Below are 19,625 nucleotides of genomic sequence, written 5' to 3' on the forward strand. Positions count from 1 at the left end.
AAGAGTAAAATTGTCCATGATAATTGCAGTATCTTTCTTACAAGCGCCCATTATTTCTTAGTTTATACCCTGTCCTACAGTATAGCTACTGTCAGGGGTTTTGCAATTTAACTGTGGGTCCTTGAGTTTCCCATACTTCCTGGAACTTTCCAGTGAAAGCAGAGTGGGAATGTAGCATCGAGTAAGGGACCTAAGATAAGGAAATATGCCAATAAGCACTGACACCTCTCAGCTGCTTTCTCACCTGCTTGTGTGAAAGACTCTGCTTACAGTACTTGCTTTGAGAGGTTACTTTACAACTTTGGACGTTTATACATTGGATTGCCACTTTGGAGCTCCAATTTATTAGATCAGTGGGGGCGTCACTTATGCTATTTTAATTCATACTTCAGATGAGGACCGAGATGACCAGCAGCACGAGTAAGAGCAGCTGCAGACCAACTTGCTCCTCACAGGCCTGGGAGGGATGAGCAGAGAGATGCAGCTCGCCAAAGACCATATACAGCACACAGGGTGTATGGACACAGGATAACCTTCCTCAACATGTTGGGACACCAATGTTGCAGGAGGCTCAAAGTTTCGCGTCAGGTAGTAACAGACATTTGAAGCCCAATGGAATAAGATCTGCTGTCAACAGGACCCGGTGGCCATTTTCTATTAGTGGCTGTCCATGTCACCACTGCCTTTCAACTTTTTTGCCCTAGATCTTTCTGGGATTCTACGGGAGACACCTTCGCATAAGATAGGTGACTGATGCCTTGTATGCCAGGGAAAATAATTATGTCAACTTTTCCACCCACAATGCCAGTCAGAATGAATGGGTGTTAGGGTTTGCAGCAATAGCTGGCTTCCCATAGGCATTGAGACGTCATTGACTGCAAGCATGTGGCAATTAAGGCACCCCTCCAGATCACCCTGGAGTATTCGTCAACCGCAAGAGCTTCCACTCCATCAGCATGTAGCTAGTGTGTGCAACTACAAAAAGATGTTTATGTAAGTGTGCACAAGTTTTCTGGGCAGCTGCCATGATGCTTTCATTCTGTGACACCTCACCCCCTAATCTCTCCCCACCTTGAAGCTGACTTAAAGGCTGAGTCAAGGAATAGCCACTTAAAATAGGACTGCTGAAACCCATAAGGAACTGTGGAATGGAAGGATTCGAAAGACTGTTTTTGTAGGCTAGTGGTCCATGATCAATAGTTTTTCCTCCTGGTCTTATTTGAATGTGCCAGGATGGTTAATTTGAGCCCTTAAGTCCAGGACACTATTTAAATATGATGTACCATGTCCCACATGGCATGGGCATATGCCAAATGTAAGATTTTTCATTATATTGATATAAATGTTTCTTTAATTCTGTATAGTTTCTATCGCCACCATCACACATTATGCTTCCTCCAAATAGGTCCACAAAATTTACGAATGCAAACATGAGTAACTAGTTTCATTTTGGACATAACCGAGAGTGAAAGTGCACGAGATGATGTTCAGATATTGCACATTATTCTAGTTTTATTACCTGTTCTCCAAAGTCTGCTGATTCTAGATCACTCAGTGCAGTATCAATATCCACCTGAAATTTGAATGTTGAGAATTAAGGATGCAACAAGGAAAGTACATACCAGAATCACTAAACTCATTTAAAAAAAATCTTTTGGAGCCACCTCTCCACTCAGCATGTGAAAAGCACAAATGACGGTTTAATTCATAAATTTACAGGCAAAATGAAAGATTTAAATAGCTGTGAGGAAAGAGCAAGTTCTTTTTTAAACTACGCTGCAGATGGGATCTGCATTTATAAGAAGCAGCAATGCCATTCTGCCTAACACCAGTTTATTCTTCATAAACTGGTGTGCATGGTTGGTTGTTTCATTGAAAGCTGATCATTTACTGTGTACATCGATGAGTATAGTTAGTTAACTAAGGAAAAAAAAACAGAAAAATCTAGATTTTAAAAATAGTCAACTAGTGTGGTACAGAATGAAATATCCACTATTTGCTAATCTTTATCATTCCATCAGGGAAAAGCAAGAATTACTCCACAGGGAGGGATAATTCAGTGCAAGTAACCATGGGCTACTCTTCCAAATTTCTTAAGAAGTGAACCAGAGTCTCAATTAGATAATAGTGCGTCGTGAGGAAGCTAAAAAGGGGAAGATGAAAACATTTTGGAAAAATGGACAGAACAAAAAAACAGCTCGCCTAAATACCTTGGAAGAAAAAACAATCCAAAATGGACTTTAGCAAGGCTTCAATTGGTCTAATCGTTAAATAATAGCACTAAGCATCACATGTTCCGAGGGTTGATTTGAAATTGAAACAAACAGGTTGACTGACAATTACATACAGAGCACTTGCATGGAGCTTAGTTATAATCCACTCTTCACTTATTAGTCTACCTGGGAATTATCCTATTTGTACTTTTTAAAAATATGCTGGATTTGATTTTGTGGGCCTAAAAATTGGGCTGTTTTTAAATGTTGCTGCTTCATTGATTGATAAATCCTAAATTATCAACAGGAATAGTTAGCATCAGAAACTGGAGATATATGCAAACTAATGGGTACATTGACTCAAACATGTGGTCGAGTTCCGTAGTATACACTTATATTGGCCGCAAAAAGAAAAGTTGAATGTGCCCATCAATATGATTTCCAACTTTTACTTGGATCACTGAAAAAAAGTTAAAGAAGTTGCTCAGGTAAAGGTGGATAGAAATTCTGGAGTTTCTCTTCATTGAAGTATTAACAAAGATTTTTTTTCAAGGGACTGGCTGCAATAAAGTCAATGATCAAGGTTGCATGATTTTGGAACAAGTGATCTAATCGGATGAATAGCCCTTTTCTCCCCCATTCCATAGCATCCTATGCTCTTATTAAGAACTGCTAAATTGGTTGGTCATGGTGCAAAACCATTAACTAGTAAGACTGTAAAATCTTCCACTCCCCATACTCAAAACCTACACGAATTAAAACAAAAGGGGCAGTTATAAATTTAAAATGCACTGACTGCGATTAATTTCAAATGCTACTTTTACAATGTATTTAATGTCAAAACAAAATTAAAAACACATTTCAGATCCAATATTTTCTCAGCAGGTATGGAAATCCTCCTTTATTAATTAATCTTGCTTGTCCTGAAAAGCTGCAATTTGCAGTATCCCCTTTTAATTAAATACACATTCAATATTTCCTCGTACTTTATAAAAGGACTTGGGACAAATCACATGCAATAGCAGCAAGAGGCCAATGAGTGGCATTGAAGATCATTAAAAAAAATCCAGAACACATTCTTTATCCTATCTTTTTAATCCACACAGAGCATGGGGTGAATAATACAGGAGGTCCGACACACTCCATGCTCATCCACCCGCAGCCATAAAGTACTTGGGGGGATGATTAATGAGGGCCAAGTGGGACTTCCACCCCTCATTGGGGCCCTCTGAAGCTACTGGCCAATCCAAGTGGCCAGCAGCCCAATCAGTCTCGGCAGCTTCAGGAAGGCGCCAGTGGTTGCTGCCAGGACTGGTGAAAAAAGGACCCCAAGGCCTCAGATCCCCGAGCAGGTAAGTCCGGGGTCTTGGGCCTGGAGGATTTGGGCAGTTTAAAGAGAGAGCCAGTGGGGTGGGGTTTAAGGGAGGGATTGGGTAGGAAGGAAGAGGGATTCAGCCTAAGTGGGGGCCTCCTTGCAATCAGCAAAGGACAGCCCCCAAAGACTGACCCCATCCCTTCTTTCCTGCCCTTTAACAACTTTATATGAAAATTGGGCTTCCCGCTCCTGACCTGCTGCCCACAAACATTTGATAACAAGCCCAATTGACCGTTAATTGTTCATTTAAATGTGACAGGCAGGCTGCCGATTTCAGCCCCTCCTCCCCATATTATGGGGGTAAGCTGGAAAGTGGTGGAATGGGCACCCACCCCATTTTACGTGCCTCCCCCAGGGGCACATAAAATTCAGCTCCAGCTTTCTGCAGGCATTATGGAACTTTATGTTGAAGAGGGCACATATGGATTTCCCTTCAATGGCAAAGCAGAGATTCATAATATTTTATGTAATTACATATTCATCCTGAGGTGGCACAATATTACTATAACTGTTTGAACATCATAGTTGCTAACTTTCAAGCAACATACATATTAAAAGAAAAAGGACATTTGAAATGTCATTAAGGGGAAAAAGGAGGTTAAGTGAAAAACTGTATAACCATGCAATACAAGTCACATTGAACTTGTGTGAAATTGAGTCACTTGAAACTTTCCAGTCATAGAGACATCATTCATCTATGTTATTAAAATGCACCATAGCAAATGAGCAGAATTAACAAGATTGCAAGGCTATGCTCTCTTCCCTCTTCCAGATATTGCAGGGTTCAGTACTTTGCAGTAGGAAAGTCAGGTTGTAAGGTGGCAAAAAGAGATGGGGCCTGAAGTACCCCAAACAAATGATTACAACAGATCATTGTAAACAAATAAAGAAAAGCTTGATGGACTTTGCAATATTGGAGCGAGTTCCTTTGAATGTTATGCGCAGTGACAACTTAACAAATTGATGAAGATTTCCTCTCAGCAATATTTGTGGTGAAATGGGAAGCACCGTTAAAAGAATACTATTCCCCCCTTACAATTAGTACAATAACAACTTGCATTTAAATAACAGATTTGACACAGAGCTGCATAAAGTGACCAAAAGTTGGTTAAGGAGGTAGGTTTTAATGAACATCTTAAAGGAGGAGAGATAGATAGACAGAATGGTTTAAGAAGGGAATTCCAGAACCAAAGGCATACCTGTCACATGTGCGGCAATTAAAAATCGGGGATGTGAAAGAGCCTAGAATGGGGGAAAGCAGAGATCTCAAAGGGTTATTGGGCTGAAGGAGGTTACAGAGATAGGGATGGATAAGGCCATGGAGGGACTTTAAAACAAGGATGAGAATTTTTAAATCCAGGTGTTGCTGGGCCGAGAACCAACGGGGGTCAACGAGCACAGGGATGATGGGTGAATGGGGCTTGGTGAGAGTTAGGAAATGGGCAGCAGGGTTTTGGGCTGGCCAGGAAAACAAATTAAAATACAAAATCATGGTTGCAATTTCCTATAAATTATCAGTGCCTGTAGGGATCATTTATTATTATTTGTCAGTCTAATGAATTGTATGTATCTTGCACATTTTTCTCAATTTTTAATTTTTCTAGAAACTGAACATACGAAACCTTTATAAACTAAATTGCAACGTTGCTTCCGAGTGCCCAGAAGAATTTTTGTCTTGCTTTTTTGTACTTTGTAGAAGTCAGTTTCTAACTTTCACATCAGAAAACTTCAAAACTTTTCACACGATAATGCAATGGGTGATATGTATTTGAAGACTAAGGTAAAAGTTCTACAATAAAGAAGGGTAAAAAAAAAGTTTGACTGCACACAACAATTGTAGTTGTCCTTTGAATAGAATGAGCTTACCTTGATACCCTGGGGTAACGTAAGCCAGCGAACTCCAGGTAGACCGTCAATAAACAATGCGCTCGAACTACTATTACACTGGGAACTTGGACTTGCGCTGCAGTTTAACTTTGCTGGCTGGATGGCTCGTTGGAAGTACAGATTGAAAAAGTGGTCCAACCGGGGAATATTCTCCAACTTGCAAAAGGCACTGAAGGAGGACAAGATACTTAGAATTAAAGAAGCTGAACGACAAATTACTTCATTAACTGTTTAAAAGCAGAACATGATATGAAAATAAATCAACAAACAAAATGACAATAACTCGTCATGTAATAATTAATATCACAGAAGTGCTAGTTTGAGATGTTTAGAAGTCACTTTCAACCTTAGCTTAGTATAGCTAGAAGTAAATACCCCTCGCCATCCGCTCTTTTGTCTAGATAAAAAGCAGTTTAACCATCAAGACCTCTTATACGTTACTATCATTAGCAGTAAGTTCAGCACCAATTTATTTTTCCAGCTATTTTTCACTTTTTTGGTCTGAACAGTGAACGCTGATATGAATTGGAAAAAGAATTAAACAATAAGTGAGAGGAGTTGTTAAGCCTGAATTTGTGGGTCAACTGTTATTAAGATTTGATGCCAATCCATGGAAAAGCACACCCAGTTTAATGAGATACTGCTACCCTTTCCCCAGCCACAGTCTTAGGCTAACTATTTGCAACGTTTGCATCCTGTTCAACTCCAAATGGAGTTTCTGATCCATATCCTCTCTCGCAGAACAATTATTTCTATATCTATAATGCTGTCTGCCTTAGTCTTTACCTAAGTCTATGCATTGCTGAAACCCTTATAGTTTTCTTTCATCACCTCCAGACTCTTTTATTCTAGTTTTCTCATTGCTAGTCTACTATTCTTCACCATCCATACAAACCATAATGACCAAAACACTTCTGTTCACATGCTTTCCTGCACTAAGTCCCTTTTGCCCATCACTCCCATCTTCAGTGACCTATATCAGCTCTTGGTCCTTACAATACCTCAAATCTAAAATTCATGTCTTGTCTTTAAATCTTATGGTTGCTCCATTCCTATCTCTAATTTCTTCCATTGCTACACCCCCATCAAACTCAGCTTCTCTAACTGCAGCCTCTTTGCATGCTTCCCACTCCCTCCCTCAGCCCCATCACTGGCAGTTACATCAGTCTCACTCTCTAGAAATTCCCCTCCTAAATGCCTTCATCTACCTTCCTTTAAGACCTTCCTTAAAAACTCACTCACCAAACTTCTGGTCACCCTTCCAAATGTCTCCTGCTTTGGTAGATTGACATCCATTTTACTGATGCCCCAGATGTTTTTATACATGTGAGGCATGATATGAATGCAACCATTTGTTGTTTTTTTTACAGAACAGGTAATGTTCATGAAACAATTCGGAACAACTTGTTTCAAAAACTTTGCTTTTAAACAGTCATTTTGGACACTTGGGGCCAGATTTTCCTTTTTGAGATGGGAACCACAAATCAGGCCATTTTGCAGCATCATGATTCTGCTACCCAAATGGCTGTGCCCCCCATGGTATCTTCATGATGGGGTGGTGAAAAAGGGCTAGAGTCAGGGCCGCTGCCTTTGGAAGCATGCCCCTGAGGCAAGAACAAAGGTGGACAGACGCAGACAGGTTAGAAGGCCAGCCTCCATTTATTGGGACAATGGTCCATTTCTGAATATATGAGCAATACACACCCGATCCCTCACCTCTCTCATACTTGCGCCTCCTCCACCCAACCACATTTCCCCTCCATAACACTGATGTCCACTGACTCAGTATCCACTATGGACAGAACTCATGAGCCCTATAATACAATTGGGAAGTCTTTTAGATGCTCATGAAACTGTCAAAATAAACAGTCATTCAAAAACCTCTTCAAAAAACTCCAATCCTCTTAGGAGCTTAAAAAACTTGTCAATGAAACACAGTCATCCAAACTGTATTGAAAATGTTAATCATCTTAAGTGCTCATAAAGCTGTCAAAACAAACAGCCATTCAAAACCCTCTTCAAAAGTACATAATCATATTAACTGCGCATAAAACTATCAAATTAAAGCTCACAGCTACCTTGACAGCTATGTTAACAGTCCCTGCTGAACTCAACCCGTTAGTGGAGTTTAGAGCATAGCAAGGTATTAATTATGGGATTCCATTACACAATAAATAAATAAATAAAGACTGTGGAGCTGAAGACATTAAAGCCTTTTGAAGTAGCCTAAACAGATGACTCTCTGTTGCACTGCTTCAAAGGCTGTTCAGGTCCCTGGACTGTGAATCAATGCAAAGGTTAAAGCACAGGGTTCAAATGACACGTATCAACATTGTTGAATGCAAAAGAGCACTTTATCTAGTGAGTACTGTACTCTAATGCATCTGAACACTTTCACAATGCTGGTCCATTTAATTGTCATTTCCCTTTTAAGAAGAAAGCCCCAACATCAATCACTACATTAAAAACATACTTAAATTAACATACAGCATCTAATTATCATGTGTGAAGTTGCTACCAATTTTTAAACTAACCTGTGAAAAGATTCCCGATTCCAGAACAGGCTTCCCCATAGTTCACAAACACTTTCACCTGGCATAGTCCACAGAGGCTTCAGAAACCCACCCACCTTGCTGAAAATTTCAAGCTCCAGGAAATATAAAAATGGGATAAGACAGCAACATGGAAATCGTGACATCCATTTACGTACATGTCAGGTCACGACCTGCCACATTTCCCAGTCAAAATGGCAACGGGGAGAGAGAGAGGGGGGTGGGGTGGTGGGGGCACCAGCTGGCAAATTAGGAATTCCAGTCCCTCCCGCCTTTTCCCCCGTCATTGTTTGCCCTGTGTTTAGATGGCAAAATCCAGCCCAGGGCATTGGCGCACTAACAAAAGAATAAGTGCCTGAGGGCAAATGGTGCCTTGGTTTGACATCTCATCTGAAGATGGCACCTCTGACAGTGCAGTGCCCCCTCAGAACCGCACTGAAGTAGTATCCTTGATTATGCACAAAAGTCTCTAGAGTGGGTGCCTGAAGCCACAATTTTCTGCCTCTGAAGTGAGAGCACAATTGTTGATCCAAGCTTAGCACCTGTGATATCTACTGTACTAAAAATTTTGCACATTTGCTAAATATAATTTCATATCAGCATTCACTCAACTACATCAACAATATTGCATCACAGATGCTACAATATACATCAAAATGCTTAAATATCAGCTATGCTTCTTTAATCCAAATTCAATTGCTCAAACACATCTAAAACAAGCTGTATAGGTCACAGTACAGATTTTCTCTATCCAGAAAACGCAACATGATGAGGTGTTCACAATCCTGACTGGAACAGGTGAAAATATCTCCCATCAAGTTGGAGATTTTATACACTGACTCTAGTGCAAAAGGGAGGCATAACTCACTCTCACGTGGTACTCAAGATATTTTCACTTTCTACTGTGAATTAATATTCATAATCACACTTGGAATTTACTATAAATCTGGTGCTTGTAATAATTGTTTTTTGGTACTTGCCTGTCTAATGAGTTGTACATATACTTCAAGGTTCTCACAACATTCTGGATCATGTTCCTTAGCTGTGGAAGCGGTACCCTTTGAAGGAGAGAACAGCCTGTCAATTTAGCATGTGCATATGTTTGAATGAATTGCAATTGTTTTTGTACTGGAGGAAATAGATCAACAAAAACTCCTGTTTGTGTTTTTGGGGGAGAAGAAGTGGGGAACAATAACTTGTATTGATACAGTGCCTTTAATGCAGTAAAACATCTCAAGGCATTTCACAGCAGCATTATCAAACAAAATTTGACACCAAGCCACATAAGGAAATATTAGGACAGGTGATCAAAAGTTTGGTCAAGGAAGAATGTTTAAGAAGTGTCTTAAAGGAGCGGAGAGTTTAGGGAGGGATTTCCAGAGCTTAGGCAGCTGAAGGCACAGCCATGACTGGTTGAATGAGGTCGGCACCCAGTGCCGAAACAGGATGAATGATCTCATCCATGCCGCCAGGGTAAGTCAACCATCTCATCACTCTCAGCTCACACACTCACAAGCCCATCACATATTCACAAGGATCTCACTCACTGCCAACTAATCGGACATTACCATTCATTCTCTCACACATCTTCACATCTCCATCTGGGCTCATCTCTGGAGCCGCATCATCAACCCGCCCATGGCTCCCTTCACCACCCACACATGTCAGGTGTCCTTATCATCTGTCTTTATGCAGGACAAGCTCGCACACAATCACAGGGAGAGGTCCCATACTGGGAGTGGAGGCCAGAACTCAAGGTCCTCTCTCAGTTCAAAAACCAAGACATTGAGCTGGCTGGAAAGGACACGGACTGTGCCTGAAGCGATGGTGAAATTGGCAGCAAACACCCATGTGAAGATCCTGTACCAGCTCATCCCTCAGACAACCATACTGAGGGTGCATTGTCTTGCTTTAGAGTCGCCGGCCATGCAAGAATTGTCTCTACTTTCTTTCATAGGAACCTCAGCCAAATGTCAGATGGCCTTGACCAGCCAGGCCCTTAGCTCGAGCCCTGATGACACCATGGATGAGGATCCTGAGGACACCAAAGCAGAAGACCCTTCACAGCACTAATGCACATTCTCCACCAGAGCAGAGACACACATATTGGTGGGATCTAGTTCTAGAGCAGACTCGGGGTCACAATCTGGCGAGCACAGCACACAATCTGGTCTACAACAGGTGTACGCAAGGACATCCAAGGCTGGCAGCACTCTGAGGACTGCTGGAGACCAGGATTCTGCTGAGGCTGAAACAGATGTCAAGCTTCTGGACTTGGTCCTGAGTCAGTTGGTGGAGCTGCAGTGACAATCACGGGAACATCAGGAAGAGTTGTCAGCTGTATTCCTCAGATTGCAACGAACAATGGAGAAGTCATCTGCATTCAGTCTGATGTGACAATGCCGGCATGCCAATGCACTGAGGCCAACACTGGCAGGCTAGCAGCTGCCATGGAGACCTTGGTCCAGGACATCGGTCCTGCACTGGTGCAAAAGCTGCACTCCATTACTGCAGCCACTGATGGCCATGTGAGAGGGGACGGGGCACCTAGATCTCACTCCAGCTGCCCCTGCTCCTCAAGGAGCCAGCCAGGGACCCTCAGGCAACCATAGGGAGGAGGACCAGCAGATGGACAGCCCAGGACCATCCACCCAGGTGACTCCAGCCACGTTTAGCCAATCCCAACCCCTGCTTCTGTGACCCCATCACCTCCAGCTCCACAGGCCAAGGAGGGTGCACCTGCTCCACAGCAGGACATCCAAAGCAGGCCGGGGCCCTCCAGGTCTCGGCTCTCCAGAGGACGCCTGCCAAAGTCATCACAGACAACGGCATAGCAATCAGCAGGCTCGCTCCACTTCCGCTGTGGATGTCAGTGATGCAGCCAAACATAGCGCTAAGATAAGTTAAAAAAATGTAGGAGCACAATGGTGGCACCAGTGTTCACAGAATGGAAATAATGTTCACAAATGTAAATAGAATCACACCCATTTCACATCTCTTGTGTATGCTTCCTTTTTATTATGAACTGTGATGCTGTCAATCAGGCGGGATACCATATTGCCTCCCCCCAGTTATTGTCGCTATCATGGGCCTCTTGTCTATGTAGTGTGCTTCCATATTACCAGAGTGTGTGCCTCTTTTACAGATCATTCCCAACATCAGTGATGCCTCAACCTTAATGTAAAGCATGCTTGTGGAAAGAACCTCATTCACATGCTTTGCAGGGTCATGTCATGTTTATTTTTGGCTGTGTAAAATTCAGGCAGAGGTGTTCTCCTATTTCGTATGCATTCTTGAAATGTGAGGGCGTAATGTACAAGGAGAGATTTGTTTACACATGGAAAAGGGTCATATATCATGCATCTCCATGCGCTCTCTGTCACCTGGCAGGGTTTTCAAGCTATGAGCCCATACTCAGTGCTCGTATGCACTCATGTCTGACAACTGCATTTCTGACTTTCCGAGTGTACATTTGCTAAGCTCACCAATAAGTGGGAGCACCTTGCCACCTCAAGGTGCCAAAGCTCTGCCCCTTTCAGCCACAAGATTGCCTAGTGCTTGAACTTACAACCCCGATCATTTCTCAACTTGTAATTGCCTGTATTGCGGTCATAAGGCTCTTGTCACAAATGTTGGGGTGTAGCGCTTTGCGTCCCATCACTTAAGTGCTTGCCAAGACATGTGAGGCTAATGGAAAATGGCAATTTTTGGTGGCCAATTGAGCCTTTGAGCATGCTCTGGAAGCGTACATTGTAGGTTTAGACAATGCTGAGGGGAGCAATGGGATAGGAGCAAGGATGTACTGAATTTGAAGTCTGGTCTTTATTAGCAACGATTCATCACCTTGAGAGCCACATGATGTCTGAACATTTTGGAGTTTGCAAGGGCCAGGACTGGCCATGAGGACAAATGTGTCTCTTAAAAAGGCAGCGTTTTAACGTCTGGCATGCAAGTGGTTGAACGTCGTCACCTTCAGGTGGTCCACATGCATAGTGAGAGGATAAAAAGCAGGCCAGCATTCCTAACAGAGTGCCGGATATTAATGTAATAGAGAAGATGACACAGAGGATTGAGTAATTTCTGATTAGATCTACATCTGCGGAAGATGTTGCGTTGCCTTGGCCAAAGTGTCACCTATCAGCTTCACCATCGAGATTACATAGAATGCGTTGTCCCATTGCTGAGATCGATCTGCTTGAGGAGCTTTGTCAGATTGAAGGCATACAGCTATGAGCCCACTGAGGATAGTGCAATAGCTCCTGACTCTTGTAGGCTGCCACTGTGATTGGGATGCTGAAGATACGCTTGAAGAGGCAGCACTTTCTGGCGTCTGATGTCAGGATTCCCTCTGCCAGTTATCACCTCATCTCAGCAAGGACACATGCTCCTGAGACTTCATCATCCTTCAAAGGATCAGGACAATGTCAGCCTGATGTGTAACGATTCACTTTCATATTGAATTGTATGGTTGAAATGAGAGGAACAGCAACACTAATGTTAATGTTGACTCATGATGGCAGGCAATTGTCCAAGAGGGTATTCACTGCAACTTGTCACCCTCCTCGTGGAACCTGGTGGCTACGAGGGTCTCATGCACATACCTGCATTGTCTGGTTAATGCTATGGCCTCTTTCCTTGCAGCCTCGGCTTCCTCGACCTCAATGCCCTCACCCCCTTAGACATCCTCTTCATCAGAGGAGATGCACAGCTCCTCCATGTCGGCATCTGGCAAGTCCGCCCCCCTTTACAGTGCCAGGTTGTGCAACAAGCCTCGATGATCCATGAAACCTTCTGGGGACCGTGTGGAATGCTCCGCCAGGTATGTCCAAGCATCGGAATTGCATCTTTAAGATGCCTGTTGTCTGCTCCACCAGTGCTCGGGTAGCAGCATGAGCATCATTGTAACTTCTCTCTGCAGGATTCTGCAGCTGCCGCACGGGCGTCATCAGCAACATTCTTTGAGGGTACCCCTTGTCACCAAGGAGCCAACCCTGGATCCTGTGTGGTCCCTTGAAGATGTCTTGGATCTTCAAACAACTCAAGATGTATGTGTCGTAGATACTTGTAGGCATCCGGCGCAAACCCGCATGATAAGCTTCTTACGGTTGCAGACCAGCTGTACATTGAGCAAGTGGAAGTTTTTCCTATTTATGTGTTCGCGTGCCTGTTGCCAGGGAGCTTTTTGGGCACAAGTGTAGTTGTTGGCTCCCTGCACCTGTGGGAATCAAGAAATCAATGCAAAGCCCAGTGTTCTGGTGTCCTGGCTTGCTTGATCTCTGTCAAAGTTGACGTAATTGTGGGCATTGGCAAAAATGGGGTCTGTCAGGTATGCCTTTTTGATATTGGAGAGATCCCGCAGAGGTCCCCAGTGGAGCCCTGGAAGGAACCATACATAGAAGTTTAGCGCGGAGTATAATTTTACAGTGGATGCCCTCCCAAGCCCTGTGGTGCCAATTCCTGGAGAACGTGGAAAATGAGAGTCACCAGATCCCTACTAACATGTGGTGGCATCGGCGACACTGTCTCTCTCTCTCTCACTCTCATCTGCTTATAAGACACGTGAATTCTGCATACCCTCGATCTTGCGAGGCACCTACACACGACGTCTGTGAACTCCATCCTCTGCATCCGGAGGGGGCCCTGCTGCCGCTTTGTCTTGAGGGTTCAGCTTCTCCCTTTGCCAAGCCTGATGCCTTCATTGTAATGTTCTCTTTCTTCTCTCCAGCCTGTATGCAATTATGCAGGTAGCAATAAACCCAGGCTCCATATTCCTGATGATCCCCCTCCCTGAAATATCAATGAGATACAGGCACAAGTCAGCATCAGCCTGTAAAGGTCCCATTTCTGTCAATAACTCGTCAGTGAATGTGGGTTCAAGGGCTTTGTTCCAGTTCGGAAACTAATCGCTCCAAAAATCCAGGCCAGCGCAGGATTAGTTTCAAGGCGCTGCAGCACCCCCACCCCCCCACCTTTACATGACAGAGTACTATGGAATTACTTAGTCCGGGCTCTTGGAGGCACTGCTTTCAGCCCAAGTGCATAGATCCCCATTCACTGCACTCTAATACCACACTCTTTCCATAGGGAAAATGCTTAGTCAGGAACCGAGATCATGGGGGGGGGGCGGGGGGGTGCGCCTGAGGTTTTGCTTCTGTGAAGCTGCCAGAACCACGATTCTAACACGCATCTGAAGCTTGTCCAGTCGTTTAATTGCTCTGGAGTGCATTATCACTCTGGGGAATCTCCACGCTATGAACAAGGTGTTAATACAATGAGATCGATTAGTTCCACTTTGCAGGATTAGTCTCACACGAATGCACATCTTAGCTCCACTTTCCTAATTCCCTGCATTATAATTGAAAGGCTCCTAACATGTCTCAGCCATGCATCTCTCTTCATTTGGGAATGCACAGTTCAGTTGGGTGCCCCTTTATTCGGCTCCCCAGAGCTCAGTGCCCTCACCAGAGTATCTCCTCATTTTCATTTTGTACTGCGCCATCGCTGCAGGTTGGAAGATGGTGGTGCTGAGATCTCAATACCAGATTTACTTGGATCCTCCCTGTGAGTATGTGGAAATCCCTCCCATCGTCCTGGAGAGGCTTAATGTTCAGGTTTCCCTCCCTCAAAGAACCTCTCATTCCTCCCCCCTGCCTTCCTTGATCACATCAAGATTGTGGTGGATATCCTTTTGTTAATTCTCATTGTATCAACAACCTCCAAACTAAACCTCCCTAACAATGAAACTCGTTTCATAGTACCAATTTTATTAGTAATATAAACATATTGCTTGGTAGCTGCTAGATTGGCGTCAGTGTTCACCCCACTTCATGAATGCCCCATTCAAAAAATGCAAATGCACGCTGTCTCTCTTACATATCAAAACTAGTACACATCAAAGCACCTAGACTAGCTGGTTTTAATCCAATTAAGACGCACTCAGACTAAACCTCTATTTAAGAAAAATATCACCCTGAACATGGTGACGTAGTTGTGCCTATGGCCTGTGTAGAGCTCACCCCTCCCCATCTTGAGTCTACTTGTACAGTCTGACATATACCACCCACCCCCTTCCAACACCCCTGAATGCCCCCACAATAGATTTTCCCCTTCTGAAGGCTGCAGATGCCTCCCCTGACTGAATGTGTCATCTGCTGCCCGGTCTGATGACAGAAAACCCCCGGCGTAATGTCACGCCAACGCCCTGCGCACAACATGCTGGATGTCATGAAGCTATTAATGTACATAATATTTTGGAAAATATTTTTCTTAAATAGAGGATTAGTCTGTGAGTGTGTCTTAATTGGATTAAAGCCAGCTAATTTGGGTGCTTAGATGTGTGCTAGTTTTGATATGTAAGAGAGATAGCGTGCATTTGCATTTTTTGAATGGGGCATTCATGAAGTGGGGTGAAGCCTATCTAGCAGCTACCAAGCAATATGTTTATATTACTAATAAAATTGGTACTATGAAAGGGGTTCCCTAAGGATGTTAGGGAGGTTTAGTTTGGAGGTTGTTGATACAATGAGAATTAACATTAAATGGGAGTGGAAGGAATAACTTTAGCAGTTTTCGGGTGTGTAGAGCAGAGGTAATGTGGAATCAAAGGGCAGCTGTAAGCCTACCACTGTGTCTGCAAAGAACCAAAGTGAAGAGAACCTCATTTTGAATTTGTAAGGTGAAAATGCTTTGCCTGGTGTTTGGTTAAGTCTATGGGTTGCTGTTGTCTTAATGGAGAGTAGTTTGGGAATTTGTTAAAAGTTATGATAGTAATTTGTAACCATGTGTATATATATTTTTAACCTGTGTAAATTAATAAAATGTTTCATTTAGTTTAATGTAAAACCTTGAGAACTGGTGGTCTGATTCCTGAATTTAGAGTCAAACATAACACTTAAAATTATAGGTTATAACAGTTGTTTAAAGATTCCCCCTGGGATTTTTAAATAACTCCACTTTACCAATTGCTTCAGTCATAACACTGGACACGACTGAGACTGGACTGACATCCCAGTCCAGGCAGGGGGAGGGCATAAGGACAGTCCTTGTAAGCTTGAAGCGCTTCTTCACTCAGCGATCCTCCCATTCTGGTCCAAAGTTGCTTATGTCATTCTATAACCATCTCTCTCCCCATTCTGGTTCTAAGGATGTTTCCCCAACACTGCCCACCCCCCATGCCCCCCTCTTCCATTCATGTGTTTAAGTGCAACCTACCCCACTCTTCCCCCTCAGTGGAGGCCTAGGCCTGCAGCCTCCTCCCTTGCCTCAGGCTAGGTTCCCCCCCTTCCCCACTAGAGGCCTTGCCTTCCAGCCCCCTCTCTTGCTTCAGGCCATTTTCCCCCCCTTCCCCAGTGGAGGCCTTATCCTGCAGCACATTAAAAGCCAACCCTGCCTTACCGCTGGTCTGGTAGGTAGAGACTTGCCTCTGACACCCCTCTGAAAGCGATCTGATGCTGCCTGCAAAGACTGGGCTGAGTCTGAGTTGCCGTGGGCATTGTCCGATGCAAAGTAGGTGAATGAACCTCAAAGTCATAAGCGAAGTGCAGGTCGCCACAACTGACATTGAGATACACGTCAGTCTAATTGGATGCCAACATGCCCTGGTGATCCAGCGTTGGGGAATTAATTCCGGCGTGCAGCCCTTATAAATGCAAATGTATTAAAATGATGTTCCCGACATGCCATGGCGGGAAACAGAGCCTGCCATTGACTGTTGCAGCGGACAATCCCAGACTGCTTTTACAACAGCAGGAAACTGATTCTTTTAATCATGTGATATTTTCCACTCCCACCTGGCATGACACCCGCCATGGGTTGGAGTGGAGAAAAAAAATAGATAAAAACAAAACTGCGGATGCTGGAAATCCAAAACAAAAACAGAATTACCTGGAAAAATTCAGCAGGTCTGGCAGCATCGGCGGAGAAGAAAAGGGTTGACGTTTCGAGTCCTCCAGTTCTGCTGAAGGGTCATGAGGACTCGAAACGTCAACTCTTTTCTTCTCCGCCAACACTGCCAGACCTGCTGAGTTTTTCCAGGTAATTCTGTTTTTGTGTTGGAGTGGAGAATCTTGGCCTGCGTTTTCAGATGATGTTGCAGAGAGACAGTAGATATGAGAAATGGGAGGGGCCACGGATAGATCCTTGGGGAACTCCAGAGGCAATGGAGCAGGAGCATCAGCTTCGTACAACACATCTGTGTCTACACTTCAGAAGTACTTAATTGGTTGTAAAGCGTTTTGGGGCATGAAAGGCGCTATATAAAAGCAAGTCTTTCTTTCATATGTGCCAAAAATTATTTTACTGTCTGTAAAGCCAAATCCTGGAAACCACAAAAGTATATTTGACCTTCTGGGTTCAGTGCTTCCGAATACAATTAGAAGTATTCTTTTGGTGAGCTAAATGTAAAAAGAACATGCTTAGGCCACTATGAATTATTAATTACTCTTCCAAGAATTTTTCTACAACATTAACCACAAAATGCTTTTTTTTTACCTTTCAGCTGGTAGTCCTATGAGCAGCAAGTTGCTACCTTCCTTCCAATAGCCTACGTGAATAAGTTTTCCATCCAGCAGCAATGATGAACTAACAAAGAGAATTGCACAAAAGTAAACTATTTTAAAACATTAATTAAACATCATGTTCCTTCCTGATTTTCTATGCCTTGATTTTCTTGGTTATATTTACATTAAAAAAAGGGAGGAAAGGATAGACCAGGAAATTACAGGCCAGTCAGCCTAACCTCAGTGGTGGGGAAGTTACTAGAAAGAATTCTGAGGTACAGAGTATATCTGCACTTGATGAGACACGGATTAATCAGGGATAGTCGGCATGGATTTGTTGAGGGATGGTCATGTTTGGCAAATTTGATTGAATTTTTTGAGGTGGTAATCAGGAGTGTTGATGAGAGTAATGCATTTGATGTGGTCTACATGGGCTTTAGCAAGGCTTTTGATAAGGACCCTCATGGCAGACAGGTCAAGAAAGTAAGAGCCCATGGGGTCCAAGGCAAAGTGGCACACTGGATCCAAAATTGGCTGAGAGGCATGAAGCAGAGGATGATGGAAGGGGGATGTTTCTGTGACTGGAAGTCTGTTTCCAGTGGGGTTCTGCAGGGCTCAGTGCTGAGGCCCTTGCTGTTTGTGGTGTACATATACGATGGACTTAAATGCAGGGGGTATGATCAAGAACTTCGCGAATGACAAAAAAATTGGTAGGGTGATAAATAGTGAGGAGGATAGCCATAAGCTACAAGAGGATATCAATGGACTGGTTAGGTGAACAGAGCAGTGGCAAATGGAATTCAACCTGGAAACGTGAGACGTAATGCACTTGGGGAGGGCTAACAAGGCAAGGGATTACACTATGAATGGTAGGACACTGGAAAGTACTGAAGATCAGAGGCAAACATATCCACAGATCCCTGAAGGTAGCAGGGAAGGTAGATAAGGTGCCACCCCCGCGGCTCCTTCTGTGACTTCCCCCCACCTTTCTGGGTTTCTTCCATGTATCCACCCCCACCCAATCCGACTGGCTTTTTCCACATCTCTCCCTCCACTCTTGGCTCCGTTGGCAGCCCCCTCAGATTCACTGCCACCCCACCCCTCCTAACAGAATGGGAAAGGAGGCAGACAGAGACAGAGTGGCAAAGGAGAGACAGAGACAGAATGGGAAAGGAGAGACAGAGACACAGTCAGAGTGGGAAATGAAAGAGAGAGAGAGAGAGAGAGAGACAGCTGAGTTTCAGGAGTGCTGTGGGTGAGGCACAGAAGCTATGTTATTCAGGGCTTGTTTGGGCGATTTAGTGTTACTTAATTTGAAAATATGTAGTATTCCTGTTATATTCGGTAATTAATTTTATTTTGCAAGTTATTCCAGCTAGGAATGCACGGTGCTGCATATGTACAGTACAGTATTTCAACTTGGACATTTCTTGCTCAGAACAACCAGAGGAACCTAATTCCGGCTTTAACATCGATTCCTATGGGAAGCCACGATTGACTTAAGGTCGTTTCACTTAAAGTCATGATTGTCAGCAACACAAACAAGACTTTAAGTGAGGACTTACTGTACATGAGCAAATTAATATACTAAAACATTGGACAGGACAAGATCAGTTGTGATGCCTGATGCATCCCATCAAGAGAAACCTTTCTCCCTATGTTCCCTATAGTCTCCTGAAAGAGGTAAAAACAAGATGAAAAAAGGGTTAAAAATTACACTAAATAAAGGATTAATTGCTTGGAAAAAGCTCAAATTTTGGACACATCAAAACAGCTAGTGCTTAGTGTTGAAAAATAATCAATGTGTTCATGGAGGGGATTGAAATTGTAACGTCCTTATTAACTTGACCTCTGCTGTCAGTCTCAATCTGAGTCAACCTAACCTGATACTTAAATGAACAAGTTTACAAGTGACAAATTAGTTATTTGTAGCATGGGAGTGGATGGACATCTCTGAGAATGTGTTTTAAAAGATATGAATAAAATACACACTAAAATGGACAAGCTTACAGCTGACTTTATAATTTCATCACAAACACATATCTATCCCATTCATATTAACTGACCTCTCAACAGTGGCTGGGTGTGCAAACTAGCAGAA

General features: G+C 43.4%; 1 protein-coding gene across 4 annotated transcripts in view; it reads right to left on the bottom strand.

The window, feature by feature from the left end:
• intu (inturned planar cell polarity protein) overlaps positions 1 to 19,625 on the bottom strand; it is a 168,446-nt gene that overhangs the window by 39,691 nt on the left and 109,130 nt on the right. For 3 of the 4 annotated variants that reach the window (XR_005944626.1, XM_041201672.1, XM_041201681.1), the window contains exons 6-10: positions 17,517 to 17,606; positions 13,602 to 13,814; positions 9,008 to 9,085; positions 5,455 to 5,644; positions 1,520 to 1,573 (exon numbers count right to left, since the gene is read on the bottom strand). Coding sequence is in view for 3 of the 4 variants with exons in the window: in XM_041201672.1 (XP_041057606.1) it covers positions 1,520 to 1,573; positions 5,455 to 5,644; positions 9,008 to 9,085; positions 13,602 to 13,814; positions 17,517 to 17,606 (625 nt within the window). In the remaining variant the exon portion in view is untranslated. The remainder of the gene's footprint in view (positions 1 to 1,519; positions 1,574 to 5,454; positions 5,645 to 9,007; positions 9,086 to 13,601; positions 13,815 to 17,516; positions 17,607 to 19,625) is intronic. The other variant, XM_041201690.1, reaches the window with a different exon arrangement.

Source organism: Carcharodon carcharias, chromosome 1 (assembly GCF_017639515.1).
Source record: "Carcharodon carcharias isolate sCarCar2 chromosome 1, sCarCar2.pri, whole genome shotgun sequence".
Lineage (NCBI taxonomy): Eukaryota > Metazoa > Chordata > Chondrichthyes > Lamniformes > Lamnidae > Carcharodon > Carcharodon carcharias.